Source organism: Strongylocentrotus purpuratus, unplaced genomic scaffold, assembly GCF_000002235.5.
Source record: "Strongylocentrotus purpuratus isolate Spur 01 unplaced genomic scaffold, Spur_5.0 spur5_scaffold_13, whole genome shotgun sequence".
Classification (NCBI taxonomy): Eukaryota; Metazoa; Echinodermata; class Echinoidea; order Camarodonta; family Strongylocentrotidae; genus Strongylocentrotus; species Strongylocentrotus purpuratus.
The window spans coordinates 13,339,799-13,354,988 of record NW_022145598.1 but is presented as its reverse complement, the minus strand read 5'-3'; the positions used below and the strand labels follow the sequence as shown (position 1 = coordinate 13,354,988).

At 35.2% G+C, this 15,190-nt stretch overlaps 1 protein-coding gene across 1 annotated transcript; it reads left to right on the top strand.

The window, feature by feature from the left end:
- The first annotated feature begins 1,525 nt into the window (after nucleotides 1–1,525).
- LOC115923191 (annexin A5-like) lies at nucleotides 1,526–12,287 on the top strand. The gene is made up of 11 exons (XM_030983535.1): nucleotides 1,526–1,622; nucleotides 2,041–2,135; nucleotides 3,863–3,976; nucleotides 4,457–4,516; nucleotides 5,467–5,500; nucleotides 6,660–6,739; nucleotides 7,927–7,995; nucleotides 8,624–8,725; nucleotides 9,855–9,933; nucleotides 10,535–10,647; nucleotides 12,098–12,287. Exons 1-11 carry the CDS (start codon nucleotides 1,526–1,528, stop codon nucleotides 12,254–12,256), a joined length of 1,002 nt encoding a protein of 333 aa, XP_030839395.1. The 3' UTR covers nucleotides 12,257–12,287.
- Nucleotides 12,288–15,190: the final 2,903 nt, after the last annotated feature.

Genomic DNA, 15,190 nt, shown 5'->3' with positions numbered 1-15,190 from the left:
GCCACTATCTTTCTCTCTCGCTCTCTCTCTCTCTCTCTCTATCTCTCACCCTCTCTTTCACTTTTTGTCTTTCTTTCTCTCTCCTCTTTCTCTCTTGCTTTGTTTAGCTTTCCCCCTCTCCAATCTATTGTACTTCACATCCTTTCATTTAAAACTAAAAAGAAGAATAAGAAGACTTCCCTCCTTCCCCTCCATTGTACTGCATAAGAACATTTTTACACAAATATTTAGTCATATAATGAAAACTATACATCAATAAATCTAAAACCCGACCGTAGCGGATATTCTTTGTAACAATTTATTTCGATATTATGCCAATTCAAATGTTAATAACTGGCTAGACAGTGCATGGCCTTCATCACCGATCTCAAAGATTATAATAAAACATGTAAAATCAGAATGTGCAAGTATAATTGTACTCTTTTTATCATCACAAATTGTTGTCCTTCATTCTTTTATTGGTATATGGGCGTAACAAGGACAGATAACCTTCATCTTTTAATAATAGTAATTAAAACGATATAAACTCCTGGAAGGAAACAGAGATTGACCGGTAAAATTGGGCTGTACTAGTCATTTCTTCATGACGTTTTTTCGAAGTAGGACATACTTTTTTTTAACAAGAATTGCTAAGATGACGACTATTTCGGTAAGATACATCATGGTTTCGATAGAGCTGAATTAAGTTTGATAAGCGTATATGGTTTTATTTTCCTTGTTTATGTTCTCTTTTATTTAAACGATTATTGTTACAAAGTACATGTATCACAGAGATGTATTTATATATTGTTATATATTCATTGCATTCTCCGCAGTCCTAAATTCTTTCTATCTGTCTTACTTTCATTTTCTCCCTCTTGTTTGATTTTATCTTTGAGGGGGCTATTTTATTTACCATGTAAACTTCTCTCTATCACTTCTACGTTTATGGTTTTTATTACTATTTCATTATGTTTATTTTATGTCATTTAATGACTCCCAAACTTTCATTTAACCCCCTCTCCCTCTTTCTCTCGTTATCTTATTTTTCTCTCTCCCACTTCTTTCCCACCTACTCCCATTTCTGCTCTCATATGTCTCCTTTTTTAAATATATTTGTTTACATTTATCAGTCATATTTCTTTCTTTCTTTCTTTTTTGTTGGTAGGGGGGGGGGGAGGCTCCAACACATGCTTCGCTGAAAAACGGAGAAATCGTCAGTGTTGCATCTACCTTAGATTTAGCTTTAGGGCGCTATACCGTATAGGTCAGCTGAAATGTTTAGTTAAAGGTTGAAACTAAGAATTCGGCAAGGGTAAGATTATATATTATTATTTTCCTCTTGCTTTTCAGCACTTTCAGTTTTTTTTTCATAAAGGGACTATCTCGACATACCGCCTTGGTCTTTTATAGTAACCTTTGTTATATGTATAATGATTTGCATCTGTGCTTTAAAAAAAAAATTACATGAGCATATGCTTTTATTAGAATGGAATAAAATTGAACTAAAACTTGACCGCAGGGATATTTTCACCGAGCTTGTATCATGCAACCTTTTTTTCTCCAGGGAACTGTAAAACCAGCTGTCCCTTTCGATAAGGATGCTGACGCTACGGCACTCTATGAAGCTATGGCCGGTTTCGGTAAGACATTCTCATTTTATCTTCTTCAATATGTGATATGTTTGGCGATGTCCTAAGCGGTGTCACAGGGTCATTTTGTGAAAAGGGGTGTCGGGAAAAGGATTATGGAGTTACAAGTTGTAGAAAAGAGAAAGAAGATGGAAGATCGGAAGATTCCAAATTTAACATTCTGTGGGATAAAAACCAATCATATTGTTTTTTGTTTCGTTTTGGAGACAGAGGTTTCATTTTTTCTTCTTCAAACAGACGAACGGGACCGACAATTTTGCCAACAAAGATATATAATAGGCTAAATGAAATAAAAGGCCAAATATAAGGACATGAAATAAATATCACTCCCTGCCCCTTTTGTAATAGTACCCCTGGTTAATTTCTGCAAAATTTGAAATTGTGTTTATCCACTTTTTCATGACCGAAGGTACGGATGAGGACGCCATCAATGCTATTCTCACCAAGAGATCAAACAATCAGCGACAAGAGATTAAGGAAGCCTTCAAGACCAAATACACGCAGGTTTGTAATATATTTTAATATTTCATATTCATATGTCTCATACCTTTATAGTCGCACCGCCAAACCAACTCCAAAACCGACAAGCTCTTGCCCATTCGGGGTAATGATTTATTTATTTATTTATTTATTTGTATTTGTATTTTTTGGGGTATTTTTTTGTTATTTTTTGTTTGTTATTTTTGTTTGTTATTTTTTGTTTGTTTGTTTGTTTGTTGTTGTTGTGTTTTTTTTTGGGGGGGGGTGGTCTGGTGTCGGTTTCGTTGGTTTGACTAAGGCATTATAAAGGAGCTACAAAGGAGATCTGCGATAAATCCCTGGGGGTGTTTCACAAAGATCCTAACTTGAACTTATCTCTTAGTTGGACTTAACAATTATGGAAAGCTCTTAGCATCTTTGAAAATATTTTATAAAAGTTATTTTAAGAGGCATAAAATGTTGATTTGAATCATTCATATATTCTATTTTTAAGGACATTTCATGTTTTAATAAAAAGTCTAAAATACTTGAATTTTTGCTTTTGAACATATTTTATTTTAAGGCTACAAATGGCTCTCCATAATATTTAAGTGCAACTTAGGATCTTTGTGAAACACCCCCTGGTTTATTGAATTTATTGGCAACTGCAGTATCATCTGGATGCTCACGTTTTCCAAAGTAATAAGAACCTAGGGAAAGGTAGACAATTTTAGTTTCTTGGAATAAAAGGAAACATTTTGCGATATATTTGCGATTTCAAGTAATTTAAAATACTCAATAGAAATTAAGTTCATGTAGGTTAAACAATGAGAAATGCAACAATTTTTGTACATCCACTAAATACCTTACCTTCTCCGAAACGTCCCAAATGGTCATGAGGGTCACCATATATACATGTAAGGGTAAAACTGTGGCCATTTGACTCGTGAGCCAGCGGTCTTGAACTATCTTTCGTATTTAGACTTAAAGGTAAAGACCAGTATTGGTAACGCCCCAATTTCAAAAAAATGAAATGGAAGCTCTCATTACCAATCATGTGAAAGAATATGTTTTGACTAATACATGATGATAAAAAAATTGCCGGGAAACCGCCTACTAATTGATATATTTGGTAAATTTGTTTCTCTCATGGTCCTGTGAGAGATATAGGGTAGTCCCATATACATCTTTCTGTGTATAGTGCTTGTAACTTTACGAAGAATGGGCCAAATTTCTTATCATTTTGATGATTCCAGAACCTTGCAGATGCTAGATGCTAGATGATCAACCTTTTCTGATCGATTCCACAACGTTTCTTTCACAATTCAATCGCATGACCATAACTGGTCTTTACCTTTAATTCATTATATTTTTTAAAGAACTTATACTTTCATGTAAAATATATTTTACATGATGCAGAACCAAATACTATAAAAAATCTGTAGAAGTGTCTTTGTCTAGTCGTTTAAGCACTTGACTTGAAATTCAAAGGTCGTGGTTCGGTCCCCGATACGGCACGAATTGTCCTTTGGCAAGGTATTAATCTTCATTTGCCACACTCGACCCAGGTGCGGTAAATGGGTACCTGGCAGGAATTTATTCCTTGAAATGTTGGAGCGCTGTAAAGGCAGCTAGACTAAAGCCGGGGTATTAATTAATGCGCCTTGGAATAAAATTTCTAGATAGACGGCGTTATAGAAATGCCTATAATTTGTAATCATTATCATTATCTCTTTTCCTCATGTTCCGTTCTTCTTACTTGTGTCACGAAGGACCTTGTCGATAGCCTGAAGGATGAACTGAGCGGAGACTACCGCAAGACTGTCAAAGCTCTAATGGATGAACCTGCAGTCATGATTGCTCGATGCCTCAACAACCTGTGCCAAGTGAGTTACATCACTTCACCGATACCCCTGTACTAATGGAGACACCAGTCAGTACCGCAAAGTGGGGACAAGTGGCTTTAGACATAACAGAAATAGCAATGAAGGAACAAAAAACAAATTCAAATACTAAGTATTCAAATACTTCTTTAAGATATTAACAATCTATGATAATTTAGTTTTTTGTAATGAAGAAAGTTAAATTGAATGAATTAATATAAATAAATATAAACATAAGCACAATTTTGTTCAAAGAGTACTGCAACAAAATTCAAGTGTTTCTCATAAATTTTGTTCCTTTCACGGTATTTTTTGTTGAGATAAAAAAAATAGTACTCATACATGGTTGAATTAACTTGAGATAAACATTTTGCCATGGAATCATAAAAGTTGTTATTCTTCAGCAACTTGTTAAAGTGCAAATCCATAATTAATGCTGGATACGTTTTTTTTTTTTTTAATATTCTTCTTTGATTTCCATAGTGTGGTGGTGATAAGATGGAAATCGGTCTACTCGAGATCATCTACCCACTCTCTGCAACGGTAAGTGTAAACCTCCTGTGTTAAATGGATCAAGGTATATCAAATGTCATTCTGTGTTTGATGATTGATGGCTGTTTCCCCCCTGACTGCTAGGAAAGTACGTGCATGCTTGTAAGTATGCATCCAGGGGACTAATGGATTTAAATGCTCTCCGAGGGGCTCGGTAATGAGATATAATGCCTTTATTCGAAAGGACATCAGTACATCTACTTGATTTGGAATCCCGGAGCTCTCGGTAATGAGACTACTGCCCTACCGTAGGCAGCCAAATTTAGGGGCAAATTTTGTTATTGTGTAATGAAGGTGTGCTAGTGAGGTGCAGTGGCTCAGTGGTAGAGCAGGAGTCTCGTAACCGAGAACTTCCGGGTTCCAAACCGAGCCGATGACCTGTTGCCCTAGTGCCCATTACCAACTCTCTCGGAGAGGATTTATAGCCATACATTACCAAGTATTTGGAAGTTCTGAAATTAAACTGACAACAAATTTCACTTTATCTGGGCCCTCTTTCAATACAAAATTGTTATCAATAACAACTGTTTTATTCTTATGACAACATTTCTCTCAGCCAATAAAATGCCACGATTTCAATAGCTTATTACAGTTATGTAACTTTGTTATTGATATACCGTTTTATGAAACAGGGCCCAGATTTAAGCTCTAGTAGAGCTAAATACATGATACACTTAGTACATCATGAAGAGAACATGTACAGTACATTAGTTGTAAGTACAAATTAATAATTTCAAGAGTAATACAGGGAATGAAAAGAGTATAATTTATTGTCAAATCTCCAACAAAGGGTACAGGATCTCAAAAAAATACATGTACAGTACATTTCTCAGATGTTTACAATAATTATCAGTCTGAAATGGTCATTACCGATGTTAACCTGTGTTATCATAATATATTTTAGCAATTTTAGACCATCTTCATATGTTATATTTCCCTAGGACGTTCTTGGAATTGCAGCTATATACAAAGAGAGTAAGTTTCATATTGTTTCTTTCGTAATTGAATTAAATTGCCATTCATTGTCCCTTTCGGAATTTTTTTTTCTTCTGTTATTTCCTGCTCAATGTTTCAGTGGTAAAAGTGACCGATCCACTTCAGTATTTTAGTTCTCATCTACGTCAGAATTCATCAACCGTTCATTAATTTGATGTCATTTGTTTACATGATTCTATGCCATCGACACACTAAGGTGTATCTCCCGGTGTTTCTAAGGTGTTCCTCAACTGTTATCACCTGCTTTCTATCACATGAGAGTTAACTTGTAAGTTTTAAGCTCAAGTTCAACAATACAAAAATAGAATTAATATTGAGATTTGCAGGCACGTGGATGAAATTAACACAACATTTTGTAAAGCGCAAGATTAAAGAATGATAATATTTGGGCTCAAAATTGTTAAGAGGAATTCATCAACGTAAACAATTGGAAGCAAATAATTTACTAAAGTTTGATGAAATACGATACTTTGACAATTTATCTTTTCTTATTTTACCGTAATTTTGGTATTTATATTTGCTTACTTATGATACATTGTCAGTAATTACTTTCTAATATTTTTTGTTTGAAACGTTACCGAAAATTGTTTATGTTTATAAAAATGCAGAAGAAAATCAAATAACACCATATTATAACGAATCAAAATGCTCTTCAAAGATTATACTTTTATGTGAAAACACCTTTTACAACAAACTATGATTTATACAAATCACAATTTGGTTTGGTGTTGAGTATTTAATATACTTGTATCAAATTGATTTGGAGGTGGACGCCATGTTGTTATTACATGCATGTAGTTAATCACTGCTCTCACGGATTCGAACAATAGCAAACACATTTTATAGAAAACGTTAGTCACCTGTGTAGGCCAGGTGACACAACCACCGTGACGTGAGCGATTGGGGTTAATAATATCTAGTCATTGGTCCCGTTGTGCCCATATTTATATCAGCTGTTGTATATGTTTGCCAGGTTTTCATACATTTTCTTCTTGTCTCAGACTTAGGCTAACTCCTTATCGATCCCTGAATACTTTTGCTATAGATTTTTTATAAAACGACAAGAGGTTTCAATACAAAATACCATACTATGTTTGGACAAGCAAATGAATGCAGCTATTTCTTCCTTTTCTTTAAGCTTTCTCCACGGTCCTCCATGAAGATGTAAGCAAGTCCGATACGGGACCATTCAAGGACGTCATCTTAAACATCTTAGTGGTATGTTCCATTAGTGTATCAGGGCGACCACCTTCGGATTATCTCCGGAAAAAATCTCCCCGGACAGTAGACGCAGCTACCCTTAAAATGATAATAGTCCCCCCGGACAGTTTCCTCTATTAACAATTTCTCGAAAATCGCTGTTCTGAGAAAAATGACTTTCAAGTTTAGAGGTTAGAGCTTTTTTAGGAGATGGGTATAATCCATTTTTAGCGATGGGACAAGAAGAAGCATATTAAACACTGATGACTGAAGAATTTTGTGCTTATTTTGGGTTTTAATTATAAAATAAATGAGATTTTTGTGCAGGTAGACTGTTTAACCACAGCACATGAATACACTCCCACTACACATCATAAAATGGTAAAATGGTCTATCCATAAACATTATTGCCATACTATGGTAAAATTGTCTATCTTCTAATTAGACCATCAACACTATTGCCATACTATGAAAAAGATAGCTCGGTTTACCTCCAAAAGATATTACCGACAATGGGCTAACTCAAAGATAGACCGTTTTACCATCAAATCTGAAGGAAAAATACAAAAAAGTACCAAGAAAGCGGAAATTATTTCTAAAAGAAGACATGATGGGATTTATCGATAGCACTAGTGGAAAAAGCGCCCTCACATTACCCGAAAAGTGAATTTACCTCAAGAAGTCAAATTTTCGATTTTACAATCACGGGGGGGGGGGGGGGGGGGGGGGGGTTAATGACGTAAGTGTTATTTATGCTTCACTTTTCCTATGATATAACAATAAGCTTAGCGAATTCGAGCAGGAACTTTGTTGCCCGCAGTTGCCATTTATTTACATGTTAAAGATTAAAAAAGTAGTGTAATTTTTGAGGCGGTTTACTACCGCGTCGTATCTAAACGAGCCACAAGCAAGTTAAGCGGGTAGTTGGGGAGGGGGGGGGGGGTGTTACCTAGGGTAGGTGTCCTAACGGGTATTTCTTCTTTGTCAGGGGATAGGATTCTGGAGGCAATTTTTTTTTTTTTTTTTGGGGGGGGGGGGGGAGGTTTCAAACAAGACCGCAAATACTTTCATGAAATTAACTCAAGTGCAATTTCAATATCCTGTATTCAATTATGGATTATAGAAATCACTTTCGCATTACGTCATTTGTCATTCTCTTCTTAATAACAGATGTTTTCATGTCTACCTTTTTCTTATACTTTCAGGGAGAGCGTTCGTCTTCAATCCGCGTAGACACTGCTGCCGCAAATGATGATGCCGATTTCTTTTTCAAAGTAAGCTCTTATTTTAATACAAAGTTTTGTTTAAATTATCATTATACTACTCGTACTAACTTTATTTCAATATGTTACACACCTCAAATTAGCACGGCTTTCTTTTGAATTAAAAAAAGTGATTTATTACTTTTGTTATTTATTATTTTTTCAATTAAAACAAGTGATTTATTACTTTTCAGATGGAGAAGAGCTTTTTGTAGACCCCCTAAAATATTCTTTGATGACGACGGTTCAGTAAACAACGTTCGTTAAAAATGTAATAGATTAAAGTAAGGTTCGCATTGAATTAACTGATATGACTAATTGTCTGTTTTTATTTAACGGTAGAGACATTGTATTGTTCGTTATACGTAAACGTCCAATGTTACGAGAAGGCAATAGTTTTAAACTGTTGTAGTTTAAACCTACATACTCTAATCTGCTGAGTATATAAACACTATGGAAAATGTTTGTCTCGTAATTGCATCAAAGCAATAAGATATTTCTTACATTTACATCAATGTTAAAACTTTCTTTCTAGCTTTTGTATTCAATCTGTTGTGCATAAGCTATATGAGTCATGCTGTAGCAGTAGCCTTATATATGCATAATTATTATATCGTGATTTTGTTTGTCAAATGTTCAGACGAAGCCCGAGGATTGGCAACTGCCCAATGAGCGTGTCGAAACACTGTTTGGGAGGGCGAGTATTTCCCAGCTGCGACAAACGTTCACACAAGCTGACGCGGTATGTAGAATAAAACTTTGTTTTGATAATCTAATGTTTTACGAGGGTTTGGCTACATGGACGTGTGTTTAGTCCAGAATCTGGACGGTTTTATTTAATTTCGCGATGGTGATCTCTCCCATCCCCTACCTGCTGCAAGCCGAAGATGGCGTGATCAACGAATCCGTATGCATAAATGGTACGCCCAGCTCAATTTCGACTGGCGTAGAAATTCGGGGATCACGTGTATGGTGCGCCATTTGGCCTTTAATTCGGTTAAGCATTGTTTATCGCTAATAAACAGTTTTTTTTCGAAATTATTGGGCAAATGGCGAGCGATAAACTATGTTTATCAACTGATAAACAGTGTTTATTGAGACAAACTTAGTTTATCGAGAAAACTCCAATGATTCAGATTAACATAACAGATTATCTGAATTATTTGACAAATGGTGCGCCATACACGTCATCTTCGGCCTGCAGCAAGTTTGGAGGATATCATGAAAAAGTAAAATTGGTCAGATTCTGGACTAGGTGTGCGCACGCATGTGCCTGTGTGCGTGTGATGATGCGTGCGTTCTGACATATTTAGGTACTGATCACCTCTTGTTTTCGTCAGAATCTTTATTCTTAATTATTTATTCTTTATTTATTATTTCTTTCTTTCTGTACGTTTTTTGTCTTTAGATTTTTTATTTAATAACAAAAATCCAATCACCATCAATTTGCGTTCTGACATATTTAGGCACTGATTACTTCTTGTTTTCTTCAGAATCTTCATCCTTTATTCTTTATTTTCCATTTATTATTTCTTTCTTTCTGTACGTTTTTTGCCGTCATATTTTTTTATATTGAAAAAAAAAGATCCAATCACCTTCAATTTCCCTTGGTCAGGGATAAAAATCTTTTTTTTTAAAAACTTTTATAATCCAACATATTTATATAGCACATATCACAATTATGTTTCGTGAAAATTAAGCGATGTACAGAAATAACGTTGGAAATTGTTTATGACACAATACTGACTGCGGAGCTATTATGTGCCGTTAAAGGTGTAGTATTACCGTTGGGACTTCCCATATAAAGATGTAAACATTATAATATGGATATCTGATTGCTTTCTAATGGATTTTGTTTGCAGCAATTTCAGGCCAACAATCTGAGTTTGGAGAAAGTTATGCAGGATAGCAAAATGGATGAAACTCAGAAAGCTGCCTTCACTGTTATTTGTAAGTTCTAAATTTAGTCGTCGTCGTCGTCGTCTTCTTCTTCTTCTTTTTATTCTTTTCCTCCTCCTCCTCCTCCTCCTCCTCCTTCCTCACCTTCTCCTTTGTTAGCCGCCTCCTTCTGCTCCGCTACCCCTTCTCCTCCGTTCCCCCTTCTTCTTCTCCTTCTTCTTTTTCTGCTTCTTTTCCTTCTTCTTCTCCTCCTCCTTCCTCATTTTTTAGCCTTCTCCTTCTCCACCTTCTCCTCTGTTCCTCTTTCTTTTTCTTCTTATTCTTTGTGTCTTTCTCTCTCTGTATCTTCTTTCTATCTTTCTTGTTTTACATTATTCCTTTATCCCTTTATGAAAATCACAAAAAACAATATTTTACGAAATTGTGATGTTAATTAATCCTAATCTCATGGGAATTTGATATCAAAACGTAGATAATTAATTGAGGTATTCCGGCATGTTTTGCAACTAAACCGGGGGCTGCATACGAATAATTAATGGCATTTCCTCTATGTACTTTACTTTGTACTTAGTACTGTAAGTAATTAAACTGGAAATTGAATGTAACGTAACCGTGACTAATTTCATCTCCTCCCATATGATCATATTCACAGTCAAGAGCATGTGCCAACCTCTTGGGTTCTACGTTGACTCGCTGTACTGGGCCATGAAGGGACTAGGTACCGACGATGACAAACTCATTCGCATCGTCGTAGGCAGATCAGAGGTAAGTTGGTCATACAGGAGGGACAAATATTTAAATCAGAAAAAAAAAAAAAATTCGTCCTTACCCTTTCTTTATCTCTCTCTCTCTCTCTCTCTCTCTCTATTATATATATATATATATATATATATATATATATATATATATATATATATATATATCTCTCTCTCCTATCTCTATCTCCCTTCCCTCTCCCTCCCCATCTCTCTCTCTCTCTCTCTCTTTAGCATTCTCTACTTCTCTCTCTTTCTATCTCCCTCTTGCATTCATTTTTTAAATTGGTCTAAATAAATTTATTAGGGCAAGTGGGACATCGGACAATTTGTTCCTTCCCGTCCTTGGCTTCGCCACAATAAAATTTAAAATACAAGCAGAGCATATATTTCACCTTATTTCAAACCACTGCGCACTGCAACCGAGTGGTCCATGTCTTAAGCCTATAGTGGGAGAGAATTCAGTGATAATCGGGTCAGGCGCGTACGGGGGGGGGGGGGGGGGGGTGGGGGCTGGGGGTCGAACCCCCTTAACTTTTTATGTATGTGTTTTGGAGACCCCCCCCCCCACTGTTTTGTTTTTAACAAAAAAAATAATAATTGTGGTACTAGGTGACCTAAAAAGTTGACCTTACCCCCCCCCCCCCCTTAACAAAACGAAATATTGATCGGCCTAATTCTCAGATTTTAAGACACACACACACAAGGCCGCCATCGATTTCAAGCTTACCGCTCATGATGGCGGTCGCCTGCATTTTCTGTAATCTATCTTTTTTTCATTGAAATTATATTTGTGTTTGTATGCATCTCATTCAATTTACTTAAAAATGTTATTATGTAAAATGAAGAAATATTTGTTACTTTATGTATATGATTATTTTTCATTTTGAAAATGCAGAAATAAAAAACCGCTCATGATGGCGGTCTCCTGCTTTTTCTGTAATTTATCTTTTTTTCATTGAAATTATATTTGTGTTTGTATGCATCTTATTCAATTTACTTACAAATGTATAATTATGTAAAATGAAGAAATATTTGTTACTTTATGTATATGATTATTTTTCATTTTGAAAATGCAGAAATAAAAAAATGTGATCTTACCCCCCCCCCCCCCCCCCTAATCCCCCTCTCCCCTGCTTATTCAGCGACCGGCTGAGTCGTTGCGAAATTTTTGGGACCAAAAAACCAACAAAAATATGTCCTCTTACCCCTCCCCCCCCCCACCCCCGCTTTTTCAGCGGACGGCCGAGTGGTTGCGAATTTTTTCAAGTTTTAACCCCCCCCCCCCCCTCGAAAAAATCCTGCGTACGCGCCTGAATCGGTTCAATAAGAATCTAGATTAGGAACCACCAATACCTCGTTTATGATATAAAAAGGACACTTTATTTTCTTCCCTTGAATTTATTTTGTTTTCCTTTTGAATATATCTTTGGCGTTCTCTCTCTCTCTCTCTGGCCTAGATCGACCTGGCTTCCATCAAGAAAATGTTCAAAGAGAAATACCCCACCACCACCCTGGCCGCCATGGTCGAAGACGATACCAGTGGAGACTACAAGAATGTTCTCATTGGTATCATCAACGCCGATGCTGCACCTACCCCAGCCCCCACCACCACCTAAAGACCGGCTGGAGTCATTCCATTCACCAAGTTAACACAGTATTATAGCTGTACCGTATTATGAAGAAGAAGAACAAATTTTTAACGTTACCAAGATCATAATTACTAAGCCACCTTTAATATGAATAGCCCAGACTAGTAACTTTTGTACTCTCATAACATCACAGGCGCTACAAGCTCTAGAGAAGGAGCCAATAATAAAGGTGGCCACTTTAGACAGGTAGATAAATGACCACTATTGTAGGTACATGCATATCACAACACTCACTGCCTGATGAAGTGGCGGTGTTTCCGTTTACATCTACCTTGATGCCATATCATTCCCATGTGAGGGTTTGGGAGTACATGGTTTACTACTGTGAGCTATTCATAAGCTGGCTTGGGGATTATAATTTAGGTACCGATATGACTTGTTTATAATGCCGGACAGTATAATATCGTCTAAGATTTGTGAAGCGGGTGCTGGAGTACAATCGCATCAAGCGATATTATATATCTATATTGGGGCATGTGCAAATAAATGTTACGTATATAGCTTATCAGATACGATGGTTAAACATCATAAAATCCGTTTCTTTTACTATACATATATATGTATATATTAAACATATATAAGTATATATATGTACTACTACTATACAAACCCTAGCAATTCGTATTATTATAATCATACACAGCATATATGTGTACAAAACTATTAAAAAAAAATAGTATATTATTGAAGAACTTGCACAGTACATAGAAATATTTGGTTTTAGTGGATAAAAGTAGATGAGTATTTAATATAGATGTAAATTAGAATGCACTGTGGTTTGATCTCATTCCTGTTTGTAATATTTGAAATATTCCGAGGGTGTTGTAGAGTATTGACCTTTGGAATGTTGTGTAGGATTAGGCAATCACACATCCATGACAATAATATGAACACAAGCTTCATAGAACAGAACCTCTACAACTTTCAATTAAGACCCATTTATTGAGATATATGTATGGTCCAGGGCATCTACGTGATTTCAAGGATAAATGATATAGCACACATTCAATCCGTCAACAACAAAAGAAAATTAAAGAAATTTGTCTAGCTTTACCACCTTTTCGGTGTTTAATTACTCAATTAGAGTGATGATACAACATCTAAAGCGACGGACAAAATAGAGAACATATGCAAGTGAAGATTACCATATTCATGAGTTTTCATATCATAATATTCATTACTATACATTTGAAATAGAGAGGAGAGATGAAGTTTTTTAGTATTATATTGTACAGTACAATGTGTGCAGGGATTTCAAATCTAGTTTCTGTGAGAATTTATCTAATCTAATGGTCAGATATTAAGATTTACATTCTAGAAACAGCATTATTATATTATGGTAACAACATTCTTCATTATAATGGTAATATATCGTAAACTACGTTAGAATACTTAGAACTACACTTTTTTTTGGTTGCACAAACAGAAAACAAAAAACGTGAAATTACTGACAAGCTCAAACATTTGAAGCATAATCCTATGGTTTGTATTAAACTACGTGTGATTTATCAGAAATAAAAACCTTCTGATAAGTGACACAATGACAAAGTAACCATGGTAACATTCAATCATTGTAGATGCTGTTATGAGTTTTGTCAAGCTAAACGTTTGTACCGCGGTTCATGTGTAAACTTAATGGCAATACTGCACGTTTCGATATGACTTGTTATTAGGAGTACAATTAATGAAGAGATGTTTTGAACATTACAAGGAAACTTCCTAGAGTTTTCGATACCATAACAGTGTAACTTATTCCTTTCGTATTTGAATTAAAATCTCAGTTCTTGATAAAATTGGTTGAACTTATTACCATTTTCTATAACTGATAATGCTGATCACCCTATTATGAACGTATTCTGGGAGCAGGTTAATTACCTTGAGTATCATTTGATATCCCATAGAAATGATCGGATTAGGTGTTGCGGCACTGTATAATGTGTGCACATTAATTTAAATCGGTGAAAAACATAGCTATTAAAATTGGCTTAGGTTGATTTTTGTTCTCGAAAGTTCTTTGAGATCGTGTTTTCCTTGAACTTTATCATTGTCATAGTAATTTATCCATACGAAATGTTTTGCTATAAATTTCACACTGATCTTGACAATTGTACTATCAATGAAATCATTATTTCAATGCTTACACCTTATACATCTAATTCATTCAGTCTTTTTAAGTATTTTAGATAAAGACAATATATTTCGTTACTTCAGGAGGTAAAGGGGACGAATCGTAAATTGTCATTGCATTAAAGTAAGAACATAAATCATTTTTCTGATTTCTTTTTGTTTGTTTGCTTTTTGTTGCTTTTTAAAATTATTTTATTTACTTTTTTTCACTGTTCATTCAATTAAAAAAAAATAACAACAGAAAGATAATATATACATAATTTTTCATAATACTACCAGATATTTAAGTTACATGTACATTACTTTAGCATGAATGAAATATACGATAACAAAATCGCACATTCCCATTTTTACATCTCCATATCATATTATTACAAAAAACACGCTTAGTTCCTAATTAGTACAGAAATATAATAATGTACAGTTGGAAGTTATTACTCATTTATAACAATATAATATGTTGTGCAATGAATGAATAATATTTCAAAAAGAGCCTCCCTACATACACACGCACACACACACACAAACGCACACGCACACACACACACACACACACACATTCAAATGGACAGACACACATACAATGTTACCCATCCACCCTCCCTCTACATACCAACAACTTCCCAAACTCCACAATCTCCCTTTCCGAACCCAGCCACATTACACAACCGTTGGAAATCCAGTCTCTTCCATGTCCCACTGTCCAAATTATATAAAATGTTTTAGTCTGAGATAGAAATATTTCCAATGTTACCGATACAAAAATCATAAAGC

What these genes read in the sequence shown, in the direction of transcription:
- LOC115923191 (XM_030983535.1), top strand. Translation starts at nt 1,526, where the DNA reads ATGCAACCTTTTTTTCTCCAGGGAACTGTAAAACCAGCTGTCCCTTTC. An exon ending in CGTTCACACAAGCTGACGCG is followed by an intron (nt 8,726 to 9,854) that starts GTATGTAGAATA and finishes CAGCAATTTCAG; the next exon opens with GCCAACAATCTGAGTTTGGA. An exon ending in TCGTCGTAGGCAGATCAGAG is followed by an intron (nt 10,648 to 12,097) that starts GTAAGTTGGTCA and finishes TCTCTGGCCTAG; the next exon opens with ATCGACCTGGCTTCCATCAA.